Source organism: Akebia trifoliata, chromosome 15, assembly GCF_017979445.1.
Source record: "Akebia trifoliata isolate Shusen 1 chromosome 15, ASM1797944v1, whole genome shotgun sequence".
Taxonomy (NCBI): Eukaryota; Viridiplantae; Streptophyta; class Magnoliopsida; order Ranunculales; family Lardizabalaceae; genus Akebia; species Akebia trifoliata.
In genome coordinates this window covers 27402333-27422788 of record NC_141389.1, presented here as the reverse complement: position 1 = coordinate 27422788, position 20456 = coordinate 27402333, and the positions used below count along the sequence as shown (strand labels likewise).

The 20456-nt window shown below is 34.2% G+C and overlaps 3 protein-coding genes across 4 annotated transcripts; 2 read left to right on the top strand and 1 right to left on the bottom strand.

Annotated features, from left to right (window-relative positions):
• Positions 1-1915: 1915 nt before the first annotated feature.
• On the top strand, positions 1916-2581 carry LOC147384961 (small ribosomal subunit protein eS17-like). The gene has a single exon (XM_086425818.1). The coding sequence runs from the start codon at positions 2028-2030 to the stop codon at positions 2451-2453; it is 426 nt and encodes a 141-aa protein (XP_086281944.1). The 5' UTR covers positions 1916-2027; the 3' UTR covers positions 2454-2581.
• Positions 2582-3193: 612 nt separating this feature from the next.
• On the bottom strand, positions 3194-9274 carry LOC147384960 (TLD-domain containing nucleolar protein). 2 transcript variants are annotated; one of them, XM_086425815.1, is made up of 8 exons: positions 9113-9274; positions 8918-9020; positions 8634-8738; positions 7928-8013; positions 6711-6952; positions 6231-6420; positions 5624-5807; positions 3194-3755 (listed from the first exon to the last, which is right to left on the bottom strand). In XM_086425815.1, exons 1-8 carry the CDS (start codon positions 9163-9165, stop codon positions 3450-3452), a joined length of 1269 nt encoding a protein of 422 aa, XP_086281941.1. In that variant the 5' UTR covers positions 9166-9274; the 3' UTR covers positions 3194-3449. The 2 variants fall into 2 exon arrangements, with proteins under 2 accessions (XP_086281941.1, XP_086281943.1); XM_086425817.1 differs by lacking the exon at positions 9113-9274 and having other exon boundaries at positions 8634-8795.
• A 2169-nt stretch (positions 9275-11443) lies between these two features.
• Positions 11444-15865, top strand: LOC147384959 (uncharacterized). Its single transcript, XM_086426483.1, has 3 exons — positions 11444-11697; positions 12475-12657; positions 15527-15865. Exons 2-3 carry the CDS (start codon positions 12499-12501, stop codon positions 15692-15694), a joined length of 327 nt encoding a protein of 108 aa, XP_086282609.1. The 5' UTR covers positions 11444-11697; positions 12475-12498; the 3' UTR covers positions 15695-15865.
• The last annotated feature ends 4591 nt before the right edge of the window (positions 15866-20456 follow it).

The window sequence follows — 20456 nt, the reverse complement described above, 5'->3', positions numbered from 1 at the left end:
TAAGTCCAATCGGTATTTATCTTAGAGAAACCCCATCTAAATCACCATTCAAGTTTCTAGATCAAGAGATCTTGAGAAATTTTACAGGGTCTCTCTATCACCGTTCACCTTTTTAAAATATATTTATCTTGCCCCCCTTCCCCTTCCCCTTTTTTTTGACCTTATCTTTTCATTGAACATTTTAAATACCATTTTTATCCCTTTTATTTTTGAACTTTTACAAGTGAATAAATAGCATTTTAGAGAACCCCAAGGAATTAGCCTAGTAGCAAGCCTTGATATGCTTCTTAAGAAAGGTAGGTCAAGTGAACAAAATCCCACAAAGCAATGAATTCCTTGAGACCACCCTCCAGGGTTCAGTTGACCCATGACTCAACCAGTTGCATGTAGGACTTTTTTAGGGGCTGATGTTTTGGTACGATAGATGTGCACCGTAATCGAAGACAGAAACGCCTGTGATGGAGAAAGTGATGGTCATCGCTAGCCTTGAAGGTGTCGAAGGGAAGCATACTACCATCTGATGGTGATGATGGTGTGTATCAACGAAGGAGATTGACTGAGAGCTTTCTTGAGTGTACGACAACGAAGTCCTATTTCGAGTTAGGTTTTGCACAAAATTATAGATACACCATTGGTTTTCAAATCCAATGATATGCCCTTTGACATTTTCTTCTACTAGAGATTAATTAATTTACAGAAATGCCCTCCTCGTGAATTTCTCTAAAGTCTAACTTGATCAACTGGATGGATTGGTTAGGGGGTAGGGTATCAATGGATTGGTTAGGGTTCCATTCCTATCGTTCGAGGTTGGGCTAAACTTGATTTGACTGAGCTTTACTTAAGATTTTAGATAGGGACCGGGCGGGTAATGAAGGCTCATTTAGTAAACAGCGAGTGGTGTAGGAGCATGCGTTGAAAAGCAACAAGCGGAGCAACAAGTGTAGGCGGGAGTTGCAACGCTTCAGGTTATTAATTGAGCTTTACGAAGCAAGAAGCAGAGTTGCATGCCAAAGCGTAAGTGCGCACGTTTATATTCATTTTTCAGCACATTTTAAGAGGACCCTGAGAGGAGCGAATGGAATTGAAACCCTAAAAAATTGTGGTCTTAAACGATTTCACTTCTCGATTCCTATCGAATTTTGATTTATTCCAAGAGACACGACTCTAATTGGTTCCAATTAAGAGGATCTAGAAAAAAGATTTTAGGTTTCAATTCAATTCAGGTTAAGGTGCTCTTTAACACCCCTAGTTAATTCCCCCTCCCCCCTCTTATTCCCTCATAATGTGATATAGCAAATGTTTTTAGAATATTATTTTCATAAGATCTTAACCTAAAGTAAAATGTCTCTTCAAAGGACAAAAAATTTAAAGTCTTGTTTATTATAAATTTCAACTTTTACTTTAGGATTCTGTGCTTAGGAAAAGTAGAAGTTCAGAGTTTGAGAAATTATATCTAGGAAAATCTTGTTTGTTATAGAAACTGATGAAAAAGTAAAGGAAAGAGGTCAAATTGATTCTATTATTTGATCAAGAGTTTAAAAGAATGAGGGTTCATTAGAATCTTGTTTTTTGTTGTTGGCTTCTCATAATAGTTATCACGCAATAGTAACCCCAGCAAAGCTTCTCAAAAACACTATTTAGGATTTTTCACAAAAGTTATTGTCGTAGAAGTCGTTACCAACAAATGTGTTTTTTTGACTCAAAGCCCAAAACACCATCGAAAAAATGCGTAACAAACATACCCTAAATCCTTATTTTTATAATGAAAGAAGGAAAAAAAAAAAAAAAACTATGCCAGGTAGTAAGGAAGTAGTATTGAAGTCGAATTGCAATCGAACATCGGGTAATACAGGATAACAGGAGGGTGTTTTCGTCTTTTGCATTAAACGCGCGTAAGTTAAACACAATCGTATAGACTCTCTTATCTCGATCGAACAAGAGGAAAAAGTTTCAGAAGAACTGCTGACATCAATCGAAGAAGAAAAAACAAGGACTCCCTAACTCTCTGTTTCAGAAGAACTGCTAACATGGGCCGAGTGCGCACGAAAACTGTGAAAAAATCCTCTCGACAGGTAATCGAGAGGTACTACTCACGTATGACCTTAGATTTCCACACAAACAAGAAAATGTTGGAAGAAGTTGCGATCATCCCTTCAAAGCGACTCCGAAACAAGATTGCTGGGTTCTCCACCCATCTCATGAAACGGATCCAAAAAGGTCCAGTTCGTGGGATCTCTCTGAAACTCCAAGAAGAGGAGCGGGAGCGTCGGATGGACTTTGTTCCTGATGAATCAGCCATTAAAACGGATCTCATTGAAGTAGATAAGGAGACCATCGACATGCTTGCGGCGCTTGGCATTGCTGACCTTCCTGGAGTCGTGAAGCAAGCTGAACCCACTCTCGCTCCTGCCCCTGCTTTTGGTAGAGGTGGTGCGCCTGGAAGGAGATACTGAGACGCGAAAGCTAAGGTTTTTTATTTTAATGGGTTAGTAGTGGTTGGAATTTTGTTGATCTGGTTTTGAATTTTGGGTTTATGTTATTTTGGTTTTAATATGGAGATTTTGATCAATTTGAACGTGTAGATGATCAAATTATTAGTTTTTATTTTTATTTTTTATGAAGTTTTAATTTAATAATTATGTCAAATTGTAGAAGAAATTGAAGATTTTCGAGAATTTGATTTTGGAGGAAAAAGTTTTTATCTTGGCATGTCTTGGATAACCTTATGATATGGGTTCAAATTGAAGTAAGTTGTGTCACTCATGGTTTTGAAACTCGGTTTCGTGTCTCGTCTAGGACAAGTTTTCCGATAATGCGGGGTTTAATATCTCGTCCAAAAAAATTGACTTGTCTGTCCGTCTCGTGCAGAGACTCGGGCGGTCTCAGACGAGTTTTGAAACCATGACTGTCACTGGGTTTGATTTTATAACCCTATAATCAACCAGCTGCACAAAAGAAAAGCAAGCAATGATAAAACACACACAAGACATTATCATCACATCAACTAATCCAACCCAAAATCTCATGATGTACATTTCTGTGGAAGCATATGGAACCTGCATTGCATCAAGACAGGAAAACGACTTGGACAAAACACCATTTTCAAACAAGTTGGACACCATGTTCCACATTATCAAATACTAGAATCATCAGAATTTTATGGAATGAAGACTAATAGATATATAAAAATAAATAAAAAGAAAAATCTGGTGTAAGCAATGTAAAAATTAAAATACATTTTCAATAATTACTACCCAAAAAATCAAAGAAATGGGCGGGCAAATTTCATAACTTGTATTTCCGTAAATTTTAATTTACATACATAGAACATATTTGGGTACGCACTTTGCATAGAAATGTTTCAATGGTTGTCGGGAAATTATTCTTCTGATGATATACCACCAGCACAAGATGATTAGATCGACTATTTGAGCGAATGCTCACCCAATTCACTCACTAGAATTTGCGAGACCCACCATGTTAAGCATGTGACGGTCCTCCTTAAACCTTTCCAACACAGTACCTTGGACAGCATCAGCCTTTCCATGTTGTCCAACTTTCGGCACAACTCCCCAACATTCTATTACTTCTGGAGTTATTCGGTTAACCTTGGAAAGACATGGGTTGCCATAGGTGCTGCAGGTGAATGTGTGCCCTTGATCAAAGTTTGCCGACAGGAACAGACCAAAGTGATTCGCTTTTCCTCCGAAACCAAGACCATTAGGGATGCTCTCTGAACTGAAATTCACCGCACACTGCCAATACATGCTAATTAATATATCAAACTATTGTTATTGTTGATAGATATAATATTTACATATGCATTAATGCGGGTGGCCAAATATTAACATGCACATAGATAAGGACAGACGAATTGTTATAATGTACTCCAAGGGTGGGATTCCTTTCCAAAATAAGGATCCAAGTACTTATAATCACGGTAACAAAGTTCGGATTCAATTAATACAGAAACGTTCCGTAAAAAAGTCTGGCAAAATTTCAAAGATTATACAAAATATTTTTTGGGATTTCTTACTAAAAGCTATCATCTTCAACTTCTCTCTAAACCCTACTTCTTCTTGATGTTTAAATGTTGAAAAAACTAAAGGCCCGTGTGGATTGACTTTTCTAAGTACTTCTGACTTTTGCGAGGAGTCAGAAGCACTTTAAAGGTGTTTGAATAAATAACTCCTGGAAAGAACTACTTTACTGTGGAGTCATTTTAATATTTTTTCACGGAGTACCAATGGTGCTACTTCTCTAAACTACTCTTACGAGGAGCCACAAAATATTATCAAAATGACAGGATTGGGACAAATATGCCCCTCATAAATTTTGAAAATTACAAACCTACCCTCAAAAAGGCAATTGGAATAATATTATATTACTATCCATTGATATGGTGGTAGTCTTTTGGTGTAACATTTGGGACAAGTATACCCCTCATAAATTTTGAAAATTACAAGCATACCTTCAAAAATGCAATTGCAGTAATACTATATTACTATCCATTGATGTGATGATAGCTTTTTGGTGTAGCATTTGAGATAAGTATGCCCTCATCAATTTTGAAAATTACAAGCATATCTTCAAAAATGCAATTAAATAATATTTTATTATTATACATTGCTGTGGTAGTAGCCTTTTAGTGTAGTATTTGAATTTGGATTTCTATCTCCCCCAATTGTTTACTCAATGATTTATCCATGAGCATTCCAACCATGGTTGAAATTTTCTTATTGCAAGATTGATATGAACAATTACACACAAATTTACTATCCGTTGATGTGGTAAAAGCTTCTTCATATTTTTAGTGGTTGTATATATTTGCTCACAATATCTTCTATTTGTTTATAATTGTTGGGTGTTTATATTAGTTTTTAGAGATAAAAACAATAACTTTTATTTCTTTTGAAAAATAATTTGTTGAGTTATAATGTTAAAAATAGTAACTGATACTTATAAGGGCATTTTGATCATTTTAACAGAATCCAAAATAATTTACAGACATAAAACTCTATCAAAAGTACTTTTGACAGTACTTTTCAGAACCTGCATTCAAACACACAATAGTTATCCACCTACTCCATACAGTACTTCAAAAAGTACTTATGAAAATACTTTTATGTTCTAAGTACTTATGGCTCCTGTATCCACACGGGGCCTAAAATTTTGGAGATGAAGGGTAAAAATTTATCATATTCCATGATTAATTCACCAATTTAATCGGCCAACCATTAATTTGGAGAATTTTATGACAGTGCTTATAATGTACTTTTTGTTGGTAGCTAAATAAAAACTAGTTTGGTCAAACTTTGGCTACCAATTGCTCACTTGGAAGTTGAGTTCCTACCAATAAGATACCGCATCTCTGTGTTTCTTTTGATAAACAAAAACATCAACCTAGCCCTATGAAACTTGTTTGCCTATGAGATTGCATATGGATAAATACAAGATATGGCACGCCTAAGACACAAGAAGAGGGCTAACGTGCAGTGGAAGACACAGACCAAGCATTAGAAAGAGTAACTCCATCATCAAATCAATATAACGAGTAGAAACTTACCTAGAAAGAGTAACAAGTAACTACATTACCAAATCATTATAAGGACTAGAAGTTTACCCATTGCAAATTACTGTTTGCTCCAGTGGGTCGGAATATAGATGGCTGTGGATATAGTTGAAAAAGAAAAGACTTCATATCCCCGTAGAAATCACTATGCTTCTCCCAAGGCTGAGATGCATAACCTCCATATATGCAACCTTCTTTATCCTTGATAATCAGCACAGTTGGGCCTTCTCCAATTCTGTGGTCCAAATTTAACAGTTATTCATTTGGCTCCTACTTGAACTCAAAAACATAAAGATGCGGCAACCAAGAAGCTAAAATGAAAATAGAGAAAATTTAGCTACAAAATTTGAGTCACAAGTGTATATGTCTAATATATTATAACAAGTTTCTAGTGTCTAAATGTTTCTGACTAAAATTGCCCTTCATCAAAGATGGGTGACAAGTACATTATCTCACGTCCAAAATTTGGAACCACTTTCTTACAAAAAAAATGGATGACAAAACATTAATGTAATAACAAGTTCCTACTAGGCAGAACATATTAAACATTGTTCCATACTAGTTCAACAGAAGTAGTCATTAAGTTCATTGGCTATCTACGGAACCGAAAAAAGAAATTAATTTAAATGCGACAACAACCAAAATTATAGGTACTCACGATACATTGCCCAAGAATGTGTTAAAACTTTGGCCATTTACAGCACTATGGTACAAAAGCTTCCATTCCTCTAGTTCATGTTGAGAAAGAGCTCCTCCTATATGCCAAGCATATTCTCTCCTCAATATAAGAAAATTAGAATCTATATTTTCCGAATGCAGCAGACAAGGAACTTGAGAACCTGGTCTCCCTACACAAAATTAGTATTTTATTAAGAGACAGATACAAAAATGTTGTATCTTTTAGCATAAAAAGTTTCCAAAACATCAAATGGATGCTAGAGAAAACAAATGAAGCAGATTAGCACAAATTCAACATTCATTGAAATAATTGTATAATTAAGTCCAAAAAGTAACATTGAATATGATCTTAAACCAAATCATCTAAACTCAACCTTAATTTAGATGATATTGTAAATACATTCAGACAAAAAAAAAATGTACAAAAACTGTACCAAACTGAATGAGAAAAGTAGAACACCTGGATCAGGGGGCATCAACAAGCTTCCAAGAAACCTCCTGACAGAGGGAAGAAGGCTACACCAAGTTTTAAAATCCTCAAAAGACATACTATATTCATCACATCCTTCAACTTTCTTTGAAAATGTTGCGGCATTAACAAATATGCCAATGATGTCCTCATGAGAACTCAACCCAGGTCCAACATTTTTTGGGGTAAAAATGTCATCGAGGATTGCAGTTAAAACAGCTTCCAGATCGGACCTGATAAGTAATTTTACAGACTCATCATACTAATACACATACAAAACAAAATGAAGATAGAAAGCACGTTGAATTTCAGATAAAACCTTTACATTTAAACTTAAATTTTTTTTTGAACTCTTATGAAATTGTGGAATCATTTATGGTTCACATACATATCCAGAAAGAGAAAACACTTAAAACGATAAAATGTCAATGCAAATCTGTTCCTTTTCCTTTCTGGGCACAAATTTGTTAATCTTTTTACACTGGTTTTGGAATGGCTATACCAATCTTCGGCTTCAATTACTATCTAAGTTGCTGCTAACTATTTTCCAATTTTGACTCAACCTCAACTTAGAGCATCACCAAACTTAATCGATAAAAAATAAATATCACTAAAATTATACTAATAAAAAACTGATTATAAATATAATATACTAAAACTATATGAAGGAAATTTAATGTCTAAAAAATGCATGATATAACGCTTAAGTGGATGTTCTATGCAATTATGATTGGCCATGGAATTGTAGCCTTTAGTAATGTTGTGTAGCTAGGCTCAATTTCCAAGGATAAGAATAAAGAAACTCAAAATGAAATATTAATAAGCAAAGACATTCAATTATCCTTACACTTGAATCTAGAGAAATTTTATCTACAAATAGCAAGAGAGGATCATTCGTCAAAAATGATATACATATATATATCCTTGTTTGTGTGTGTGGGGGGGTATAAACATCCATTCAACAACAATGGAGTGAGATCCACACTATCCCACTTTATTGTCTTTTCTCTTCATCCCCTTCAACTTTATTGTCTTTAGTCTCCTCCCTCCGTTCAATATCCCTCCAATTTCACTATCTTTCCTCTTTTACCCCCACCCCCTTCCCATATTTCAATAATATACCTCTTAACTTTACTATCTTTCCTCTTTTACCCCCAAAACTCTAGTATAATAATAAATTTAGAGATGGTCGGAGATTATGATTGTACCTTCCCACGATGCCATCTCCATTTACATCCAATAATTGATAAATGAACTCCTCAATTTCGTCTCGCGATCCTTTCTCATAGATTCCCTACACAATAGAAATTGAAGAAAATAGGTTGTATATTTTGAAAATATATTAGATAAAAAAGCTAACCATTATAAAATAAACAAAATATGGAAACTAACTACGCATATGTGCATAAATGCTTATAAAACTTAGCAGCTGTAAACAGGAACAATTTATTTATCAACCAAGAAATTACATTTGACGAACATGTTGCAATTGGCACCTCATAAAGCTATTAAGTCTTATATACATTTACAAACGCACAATTTATCAAGTCTTATTAAAAATATCAATCAATCAACCACACCACAACCTAACTATACGAAACATTACCCTATGTTCGACTCAAAATCAGGAACCAAATCTTGCCTTTCCAACCATTCCATATGAGATTTGATCAATTATAATCCAATTTTATCACTATTGCCCAAACAAACACTCAATAATGAATGAAACATTAGGCATTCCATGAGGGCAATGCACGTCGACCAACTTCACAGCTTGATTATAAGCTAATTAATTTAAAATAATGACAACAAAAAACTGCGAAAGAACAATTTAATCCATAATTTAAAAACATTGCATTGGAAAAAAAAGATTAAAACAACTGTAAATCAACATTTTAGTACTATATAGCATACTTTAGCAATCACGAGGTCCTCAAAGGTGAGTTTTTGGTCACACCGCTTCTGCGTAACCAAATCAAACATCCTCTGACTGAGCTGACCTGGAATCCCAAAATACGCCTAAAAATACACCAAAAATGCAATATCAGAGATCAATAGATCGAAAGAGCACGCACACTGCACACATAAACACATAAATTGAATCAAAATTTGACTTATTGAACCAAAAATTGAGGAAATTAGGGTTTTGTTAAAGAGATTGGGATTATGGGGATTAGTGAGGGAGAGAAGAATTTAACCTGAAAAACATAGGGAGAGATGTATTGTGAGTTGCTCTGCGATTGATTAGCGAGAGAGACGAAAATAGACTTTAGATCTTCAAGCCCCTTCTGTGTAAAAGCTCTGAAAATAAACGAAATTAAGAGAGATAGGGAGAGAGAGAGAGAGAGAGAGAGAGAGAGAGAGAGAGAGAGAGAGAACGACTAGTTGATTACCTGCTCGCAGAAGCAAAGCGTGGATCAATTGAAGATGACTGAGAGTTGCCCATCGTCTCTCTCTCTCTCTCTCAATCGAGATGCGTAGAGGTGCGCATGGAGAGCGCCCCTGCGAAGCGTTGTCAGTGGATCGGAACAAAATTTAAATCCGATCCGTTCTATTTTGATCCGATACCTTTGGATCTGGATCGAGGATTTTTGGATTCTATAAGTATAAGGATCCGATCTCATAACATAGGGGATCGGTTCTGGATCAATAATGTCCCGATCCGATAAGGAGTATGTAAATTATATACCTTATTATTATAGGGGTGTCAATGGGAGGATTCTCGGTTGGTCCACATAAACCTAGAATCGAACCCTAAATAAAATCTCAATTTCGATTTTGATTATGGATCCTTGGAATCATAACCGACACAACAAATACTTGATACCTAACCGTTGGGTTATGTTTTTTTTTTTAATGACAATAAAAAAAATTCAATAAAATAGACAATTATTTATAAAATGTAATAATTTATCAGTCCTCGGTTGAAGGTTAAGATCAATAAAAAATTCTTAAAGTAAATCAAACTTTTGAAAATAAAATCATAGTATGAATCATTTATTTGTCATTGAAATTGTATAAAAATATGAAAATGAATGAGACATCTTTCATAAGTATTTAATTAGGTTATTAATTTTACTATAATATAATAAATTTACTATTTGGGTACCCATCAGATACTCGTCAAGTACTCAAAGGAGACCTAATTCTTATTGGGTCCTTAAGATGGCTACCCAGAAGTGGATATAAAAATGATCAAGTCCATATTAGTAGACCCAAAATCAACTAATCAATTTCGAGTACATCAGGTAATTGGGTACCTATTGACACCCTTAACCTTATATTTTGTTTAAATGAGTTTTATATCAATCGGATGTGATCCAAACCAAACCAAATCAAATCTATTTTGTTATCGAAGTGGACTTTCTTGCAAATCAATGTTGTGTCTTATAAAAAACCACAATCAACAAAGGGGCCCATCCAATCTTTTAGACAAGAAATTGGGGACAATGATCACAAAGACCTAATTTTTTTAAATATGTACCAAAAGCCTTTTCTAGAAATTATGGACTATTTTTTATCAAATATTAGTCTAGAAAGGAATTTTGAAGTGAAACTACCATAATTACCCTTTCAACGATTTTTAAAGTTTAAAGTAACATGTTTATGTGAGAATATTTGAAGTACTCTTATGTTTTAAAATGAATGACAAGTCCTTTAACTATGGTAATCTCTTATAGAACAATGAAAAGAAAAATCTGTGTTTTCTCTTCTCAAAACTAGTAATCTTTAATACACATGGATGATGACCACAAGAAAGATGACGGTAGAGATGAGTATGGTCATCATCATCAAACTAATTTGATTTATATATGTTAGATTTATTCAAATATATAAATAATTTTTATTAATTAAAATATAATTTAAAATTTTGACTTAAATGTTCATCGAATTGAATCAATTCAAAAATTAGCAAGTCGACTTAAATGAGTCAAAAAAAATTATGTTGAATTTATGAATAACATTTAATAAATAATAAAAATATTTTTTATTTTTCACATAAATATTAACAAACAACTAAATTAGTCAAGTATTTATTTGATATTGTATATTTGTTTTGCTCAAACCATTTTGCAAAGTTATTAAAAGGGTATTTCAGATTATGTTAGTGTGTGCCCTTAGTTCATTAAATACATCTTGGGATTTGATTTTTATATCAAAACTCTTCTCAAAAAATATTTTTTGTGACCAAAGATACCCTCAGGTGCTTGTTCCCAAGGGCACGTGTTAACAAGACCATTTGTTAAGTGGGACTTAAATGACTCATATTATTTAGTAAAGGACTATTTGACACATCTTCTCAATAAAAAGTCCTTCACAGTCATTGTCCCAAGAAATTAATCAAAGAGATTCTATTATCATACCAACTTTTATTAAAAGCACACCAATTCATATTATACGTTAATATTAGGGCTGGCAATGGGTCAATTCAGTACCAAATGAGTATTGAACCGCTATCGATTCGAAATTATTACTCTATCATCCATATTTGATCCGATCGGATTAATATATCCTTTAACCTAATCTGATCCGCTTAAGACTTTGTCCAATCCAAAATCTATCCGATTCGATCCAAATTCAAGAATTAATAAAATAAAATTGGGCTTGGGGGCTAAATACCTAGGGTTCGGGCTAGAAAGAGAGAGAGAGAAGATCTCAGTTGGTGTTTTAAGTATGGGGTTTGAAAGATCTCCACGATGCCAGCTTAACTTAATATACATCTTGTGTGCTCTAAGTAAAAGTTAGTGTGGCAATAGAAGTTCTAATTAACGAGCATGAAAGTCTGCGAGTACGAAACTAATTGTGCGTCGAGCCGAAAACCCCATTTCGAGACAGAAATTGGAACAGAAAAGGAGACAAATTTGCTACAGAGAATCGAATTGTTTCAGTGATGAAGAAAGAAATTTGATCCAGATTGAGCGCAGATAGTGGAAGTCCAGTCATTTGTTGTGATGCTGGTCGTATCGAGCTTCGATCTGTAAGTTTTCTCGTTGAATTTGATTCGCCAAACCTAGAGTTTCGTTTCTCCTAGTTGATTGAAAATGGAATAAATGTTTATGCTACTACAAGTTCATTAAAATTAGGGTTTTAACAGTTTGTTTTAGTAAATTTTATTCTTCACGGGTATTTTAGGGTATATGCCGCTACAAGTTCATTAAAATTATTTCAGTAAATTTTATGCTTTACGGGTATTTTAAGGTTTATGCAACTTCAATTTTGGTTTTGATGCAATATTTCGTTGTTATTGCTGTTCAAAGAGAGTTTGATCGAGATGAATTTCGGCCAATTAGGTTAAAAGTGTTTAGTGTTCGGCAAAACGTGTGCTTCACAGGAAATCTATGGTTTATGATTCTCAAAATTCTATTTTGACGCCAAATTCGGCAGTCACTGCTATTGAGAGAGAGAGCTCGATCAATAACTGTGTTTCGGTTTCTAGTTTTTTTTTTTTTTTTTTGGGATTTATTGATGAGAACCTCATGTTTGCCTCGAATAACATTAGAGGCCAAAAAAAGAAGTAATTGGTACTCATCCTTAGTTTCTATAGCATTCAAATGGAGGGAGAGAGATTTGTAAATCTGTAAATTTGATTTGTAGTTTTTCTTGATGGAAAATGTGAAATTGGGAAAAAAAAATTCCTTTTATTATATACTGAATTGTTTTAATTTGATTCCTATAAAATGTGAGATCAGAAGCTTTGATATCCTCCGTTGTAGTTTTTTAGGGATTACAATACTTATGTGTTAGCTGTTTTCAGGTTATGTGAGAGCTTCTAGTAACGATGTCAAGACCCATCGTGTTTGTTTTCCTGTTGCTGATACTCATAATCACATCCCAGTTTGAATGGAAACAACAAATTGTGAATGAAGTCGAAGGAAGTCCGAGTATTCCCCAAAAGCAGCAACAGTTTTCTTTGCGGGAGGAAACTGTAAAAGAAAAGGTAATTCTTAAATATTTAAATTTCTTTGCTAATTCTGTTAATTTCTTTATATATATTTTTTCAATTTTTTTTTTTTTTGGCTTCTTAGGCTTTTTTTTTTTTTTTTTGCATTTTTTTAAAGATATATGTACTCAAAGAAACATGCACATGATGCTTCCACGCGTATGGGCATAAACTCGACATGTTCGTAGATATAATGTAACTTTTCATTATAGCATAGTATCTTGAGGGTAAGAAGTGCCACTTAGCTAAGTGGTAAGACTTGTGGAGGTTATTCCTAGGTCCTAGGTGCAAACCACTTGAACCCATACTTCTTATACTAACGATTAACAATTAACAATATTCCTGTACTAACAAAGCATTTACCTATAATAAATAAAAAAAGGAGGTTGAGGGTAAAATTGCAACATTTGGTAACTAAAAGATTCTTTTTCATTGTTCCCTTAGGAAAATAATGTTTATCAATGGTTTGGATCTATGTTAACTAGTTTGCTAATTCGCTCAATTCGAATTTGGGTTCGTTATTCATGGTTTGCTACTCTAGAAAGAACCTGGTTCATAGAGGTATTTTTATAAAGGGTATCTAGGTCATTTAAATTAATTAGAGAAGATGACCCAGGTCAAAGGGTCTTTCTAAATTTGAGAAAGGTGGTGGGAATATTATTTTTCAAAAAGGTATATCTAACAATAACAAAATAATGGACTCTAATAGTGACAAAACAAGGGAGGGGCATCTCTAATATCAACAAAAATAAAGGAGTACAGTTGGTTCATTACTTTCACGAATTATGTGCGAATTGAATTGCGAAGTGGTTTGCAGTTCATCATGTTGTTCTAATTTATTTTTCAGACAAAATAGGTAACATAGGTTTGGATGGTATTGAAATTCTGTTGTTCTGATTTATTTTCAGACAAAAAGAAAAATTCAACATATTCATGAATCTTTATGCGATGGTTCATATTTTACTAGATTACTCAACGTTCCATTATTTGTATCTCATTCACATGGATTCAAGCATTCTTGGGCTTTAATCTCAAAAACTCTTAACTCATTTTGAAGTTATTTGTCCGTGCAAGAAGTTTCTAAATCCGAGGTGGTTAAATTCAAATGCTTCTAAATCCAGCAATCCTCCATTATCAAAGCTATGAGTTTTTCATGCCAGAAGTTTATGCCTATCATCTGCCAACCATTTGGCATGATCTCAACATAATGATATTTCTTACTTTTTTTCCCTTTGTTTTGTTTTCTTTAATCAGTGTCAACATAATGATCTTTAATATGTTTCTAATAATACTTACTACTGTGGCTTTGATCCATAGCTCAGTTGGTTTGACACATTGCAAAACAACTTTGAGGTTATGCGTTCAAGTCCAGCTTACCCATAAAAATAACTATTGGAGTATGTGATGATGGACTTCAGCATGTTTCTCTATTTTGCATACATTATTGTTAACAGGACTAATCAGATCATATTGTCCTTGATACTATTAGAAGTCTAAAATCCATAGAATTTATCACAATCCAGTGACTTTAGTTATCGTGTTGTTTTGCCTGATATTATGTGTTTTAAAATAACTGCAATTCATCCATATATGTGGGGGATACACGCATCATGTGAAGGAGTTATACTAACCTCTTTTTGGGATTTATTGATGCACCCTTGGTATAATCATCATATCTATGGTTGAAATGAAAACATACTTGACATACACAGCTAGAGGTATTGAATGTGACATGATTTCCTTATAAGCAAGCTTACTGTTCTGTTTATCATGAGTCATTCAGGTACCCAAGTGAACATTAGGTCAAGTGTTCAAAACCCACGAAGCAATGAATTTCTTGGGGCCACCCTCCAGGGTCCGGTTGCATGTAGGACTTTCCGAGGGGGCAGTGCCTGTGACTGTGGTTTTAGTCTCACCCGAAGGGTGGGGATAGCCACGATACGAAAAAAAAGTACCCAAGTGAACATGATGGTACAAAACAACTCATGAGGAACTACTATCCGCAACAAGTTGGGTTTGATTACCTTTTTGTGTGTGGAAAAAGTATAAATTTATTAAGGGTTTGATTACTTCACTGTACATCCAACACTAATCTGAGGAAAGATAAACAAACTATATCTATCATTTAACGAAAAGTAGATGGCATGGTTCATGGATTTGATCATGCATGAAAAGTCAGTGTCTTTTGTCTGTAAATAGGCCTTCTTTCCCCCTATAATTGAAATCTAAAAAGGTAACCAAGAATAGACTCCGTGGCTCTGCACTACATCGTAGAAACTCTTATGGTTCTCATCGAGTATTAGACTGATCCAAGCACCTATATCCTCAAGAGTCAAGATCTCATATCAGAAGTGTGATAATGCCCATTAAATATCAGATACACACAATCAGCTTAAGAGAATATCAGCTCTACACAAATTGGTTGGTCTTGAACTAACCTTCGAGAAATTATTATAATTAGTTATTATTTCATTGTATTATCTTTTTATCATTATTCATGTATTTTGTTTGATCAAAGTCCTGCATGCACAAACTTCAAATCGTGCATGTACTATTGTTGTTTGAGAAACAGAGACACTGAGAAAAGTCATGGACTCTACTCCAAACTATTAAACCCTAATAGCGCACTTTGGCTCCTATCGATTAATCTCGTCTGCCTCTCTCAATAAAGGCGTCTCTTCACTTTTGGGTTCACATGATCAGTAGCGCACTTTTGCTTTATTTTGACCAACTATGAATTATAGGTGCTTTAATAAATTATATGTACTTCAAAACATATATGATTCTACTAAAGGTCAATTTGATCCAAGTTCTGTAGTTTATTGTTTAATATACTTGATACATGAATTGTTTGTGACAATATCAGATCATCTTATCCCAAGAGAAGAACATTCAGAGACTCAGTGAGCTTGTGAGGGATCTTAGGGAGCAGTTGCTACAATGTAGAGGCAGTAACGATACCTTAAATGACACTGCCAGTCTGTTGAATGAAAATATAACCAAACTTGAGCGGCAGCAAATCCTGGAAGGCTAATCAAGGCTGTTGCGAGCCCGTATTCAATTTGTTTTGTATTTTCAAGTACTAAGCCTTTGTTTCTATGTCCAAGCGATTTAGTTTCTCTGTAAGGTTCTCTCTTGCATGTAAGATCCACATTATTTCAAATTACCCACAAATCCTATAATTTCAAATTCTCATTATTCTCCATTGATCTCTTGTTAATAGACAAACTCCATTTGTTTTGGAGGGTACTTAGTAATTAGTATTTTGCAACCAATGTTGTTTACTAGCATATGTGATTTCGCACATTGCATATGCTGCAAGAAATTTGAAAAAAAATATGCCATCGCATGTTGGCAGATAGCATAATTTGGGGGGTATAGGACGGCATTTGACAACACTGTTCGCAACGTTGACCAATCTCATAGTGATCTGATGGAAACTTAAAATTAAGGTGGAACATGTAAGAAAATAGGATGGTTAACTGATCGGATGACTTTGTATTTAGGGGGCATGATAACCTTAGCTTTCTGAGGGGGTGGCAATGTTTATAGGGTGTGAACTCCTTTGTCAACTGTGGGAGTACTCGAGCTTGTTTAGTTGGGAGACACTTTGTTATTCCTTCTGAAAATTCGGTCAACGTTGACAGGTAGGTTTTTTTAATCGAATTGGATGCATTTGGGATCTGTTTGGGAGTGTTTGCAACATCCACCTTGATAAAGTTGTAACTCTTCAATTCCTCGCAACTCTACTAAGCGAAAGTTGATTACTCGCCCTAGAGCCCAACATAAGAAATCAAATGATGATCATCATCTGTTTGACTATATAGGATAATCTAATAGGAACTCGAATCTGATCTGTGCATAACATCTTTCGTTTCGTAAATAACAAATAGAGAAATCATATTAGTAGCCCATGAATTTGCACCACCCAGTCCTGGTGGGGGGCCACATCCTACTAAAATATGTGCTCCAAGTAGAACGCCAAACATTTTCCAAATTATTGGACTCTGCAATATTTCTATATGCACTTCTTAAAATTATACAATATTTGTGTTGAATAATGGTCAAAGTTTTATCTCTTACTTTGCCCTACTATTTTGATGCATCGTAGAGTACATAACGTCCTAACATCTCTAAAGACATAGTATCCAACCTCTTGACGTGCAGTCACGATGAGCATTCCATGCTTTCTAAAGGCTCTCGTTGCATGGGAGACACCTTGGGACAATGCTTGGGTAAAGGTCTAAGTTGACAACTCATACCAGTTCGAGGCTCCATTAATGTGATTTAGTTCGATACAAAGGTAATAATCTTATCGGGGCTTGACATGTTGTGAATCCTCTTGAAAGAAAAGGGTGTTGGTGTCCGCAAGAACACCGATACAAGTGGTGCATGGCTGTCGTCAACTCCAACAACTTCCACAATCAGAAAGACTGGACTCTCGACTATTTGGACATGTACATCTTTGATAAATGACATTGAATCTTGCCATAGGTTAATGCAAAGAGATACACTGTAAACATTACAGGCTGTATAAGCATTACAACCACCATTTTCTGAATGTTCTTAATAGCTCTTAATTTGTGGATTCTGAATGTTCTTAATAGCTCTTAATTTGTGGATTTCAATTCTCACTCTCTTCTACATAGAGAAACAGTTGTAAGCTAATTTCAAGGCCTCTATCACTTAATGTTTCTGCATATATACTTCATCAAGTATGGGAGTTGAGGAATTGAAGTTTCATTAAGTTAAGAATTTAAAATTGATCCCTTTTCTCTCTTTGTTTATGACATATTTTGATTTCCCCATGTGATGGAGAGACATCACTTGAAGGTGTGGTTTTAAAATCCTTGTTAGTAGTTGTTATCAGCTTTATGTGCCAAACTTTATACCTGAACCAATTCATAATTGTGCATTTAGAGTGTTCTTTTAAGATCCAATGTCGTCCCATGCTTTTGTGTCCAACAAGCAATGATATAAAGTAGGCAATAAGTTTCTTTTTACAAGAAAAAAATTGATTGAAATAAAATATTAATGATTTATTGCAACTTAGAAGCAATAAAGCCAACAATGATATAATAATACTGTGAAATTGATAATTATTGATTCAAATCTTGTCAAGATATTTTTTACTTGAATGTAGCTCTCTTGATAGGCCTATTGTAATCCCACTTTGAGGTCACAGGTTCAAGCCTTGTTTACACACAGACACACACACAAAAAGGAAAAAAAAATTAAAATATTGTCTCAGCTATGGAATTTGTCTAAAAGCTTTCAAGTATGAGAAAATCTCAAATACTAGATGGGAGAGAATACTATCAATTGTAAGGGTTTGTTTGTTACAGATTTCAGTTCTTTAGGATTCTATGTTTGGGAGAAGCAAAAGCCCAAAGTTTGGGAAGGTGCAAGTCTAGGAGAATCTTGTTTATTATAGAAGTTGATGAAGAAGTAGTAGAGAGAGGTCAAATTGATTTTGTTGTTTGATCGATGAGTTAAGAAGAATGACCCCATATGTTTTTTTGGTGTTAACTTCTCATAGTGGCTCGTGTGTGAAAGCAACCCCAAGAAGGTTTCTCAAAAACGTAATTTTGAGCTTCTCGCAAAAGCTATTGAAGCATAAGCTGTTACCAACAAACGCCCTTTTCCAACTTTTTCAGCTCAAAGCACAAAAAATCGCTGAAAACCTCTATAACAAGTGTAAATATCTGTAATGAATAATTGTATCAATCAATGCAAATAAATTATGGGTATTGGATAGGAATGAATATTATCAATTGTAAGTTAAACAAAATCAATTTGATCTTAAGAGATATTATCCATTATAAGTTATAAAAGAGAATGTGTTTACATAACAGGTATCATTCTAGTGAGATCGTGTTTGAGCAAATAAGATAAGGAAGGCCATATTCGAGGCCTTTCGAAAGCTGAAAATACAGGTTTTGTTATTGGGATCATTAGACGCATGAAATTGAACTCCTATGTTCATTGCTCACGTACATAATTGACCATGTAAATGTGAAATCTAATTATTGAGATTTATGTTAGGGATTCATTATATATTCTTGGGACACATCTTTTATTCCGATTATTGGATTTCACATTTACATGGTTGGGATTATGTTTGAGCATATGAGCTCCTTTTACATGAGTCTACTGGTCCTGATCGTGGATAAACTTTCATACAATTAGAATAAACATCCCATCCAATTATAGTTTTAGTGGAATCCACTGTATTGTCTTTCTGCTCACTCTCTCTATCTTTACTAGATTTTCATTTTTTCTCTTTTAATCCACTATATTGTTTTTTATTTTTTACCCTTTAATCTCAATATTTTTAATAATACCCCTTGATTTTATTTTTCTTTTGCTTTTAACCCTTTAATCCCAAAGAGAATGCCCATGTCGTACCTATGACACGAGTGAATTCTAGTATATAACAAAATAGGACATTTGCCCCTCTTTTTTCTCAAGATTTATATCCTATAAATAATTTATTTCGAGGATGTTCATCCCTTCTCTTTTGTCTTTTATCTTCTTTCCCTTTTCAAGAATACCCCCAATTTTATTGTCATTTCTTTTTTACCCCTTTTTAAAAATACCTTATAATTTTTTATATTATTTTTCCTTTTTCAATAATACTCTTTCAAATTTATCGTTTTACCTTTTTATACCACAGATAATGGGGCGAGGGGGGGGGGGGGGGGGGGGGGGGGCAATTGTCACTAATTAAGGAGAAAACCCAAAATAGCAATAACAAGACGTTGGGTTCATAATTTTGAGGATTTATGATCCAAATCAGAAAAATAGACTTAGAAAATATTGAATGTTTCTCCCCCCTTTTTGGGGGATGGATGGAACATTGAGATGGTCAAACTCTTCCCACCAACCGTTAGGTATGTGGACATTGAATGTGTTCATGTTCTGGTTTAATGGAAATATTTGACTTTCATATAGATCATTGCCTGGTTTTGGCTTTCCTTAACTCATTCTAATTTAAATAGACCAAGTTTGGATTTGGTAATTATTTAGGCGGTTAATTTGGATAAATCCGAGAAAGTTTTTTTTTTAATTTTTTTAAGAGGAAAAAAATTAGAGATTATATAGATGATGTTTTTGAGGTTTCTTTAATTCATAAATCTGTAATCTTCAACCTCCCTAAAAATGGTATCTTGTTCTTGAGGTTTAAAGATTGAAGAAAATAAAATATTGACGTTGAAGGGTAAAATTTTTTTTTGCTAGAAGTTGAAGATTACGAGGGAAAAATCAAGTTTCTTATCTTATATTAAAGTAAGAAAATAAAAGAATGTTTAATGAGATTTTGAAAAAGAAGGAGAATGATGGTATCGCTGAATAATTAATCGATTCGTTGATCAATTGATTGGTCCTTATTTGATGGAATTTTTGGAAAAAATTGAAGAATTTTGTGACAGTTTGTACTTCTTTCTCTTACGGCCATCAAATCAGCCCAAACCCAAAATTGAATCCATTTCATAATTCTACTCGTGAAAAAAACTTTGAAACTGGCAGCCTACTTTTAAATTTTGAAGGAACTCTCTCCATTGGATTACATGGGCATTTTCAATGAGGAATTTCAAATTTTAACAGAAATGTAGGGGTGTGAAATAAATTCCAAACGATGTGTCTTTTAACAAGGAGGGTTCCTTCAAAGTCGGACCCATTGTTCGTAGTCCTTCGTCCTCCATTGTTAAAAGGTTTGCTACTTTACCTCTTTTTTCCGAAATACAGTAACGATTAGGATCATTTGGCAATATCGTTATTGGATATGAACCATGTAT

Excerpts from the sequence above, each read along its gene's own strand:
- LOC147384961 (XM_086425818.1), top strand. The coding sequence starts at position 2,028 with ATGGGCCGAGTGCGCACGAAAACTGTGAAAAAATCCTCTCGACAGGTA.
- LOC147384960 (XM_086425815.1), bottom strand. The coding sequence starts at position 9,165 with ATGGGCAACTCTCAGTCATCTTCAATTGATCCACGCTTTGCTTCTGCG. Across the intron at positions 6,953-7,927 it reads GGAGATGGCATCGTGGGAAG|GTCCGATCTGGAAGCTGTTT; the intron begins GTACAATCATAA and ends ATTACTTATCAG. Across the intron at positions 5,808-6,230 it reads ACATTCTTGGGCAATGTATC|AATTGGAGAAGGCCCAACTG; the intron begins GTGAGTACCTAT and ends TTTGGACCACAG.
- LOC147384959 (XM_086426483.1), top strand. The coding sequence starts at position 12,499 with ATGTCAAGACCCATCGTGTTTGTTTTCCTGTTGCTGATACTCATAATC. Across the intron at positions 12,658-15,526 it reads AGGAAACTGTAAAAGAAAAG|ATCATCTTATCCCAAGAGAA; the intron begins GTAATTCTTAAA and ends TGACAATATCAG.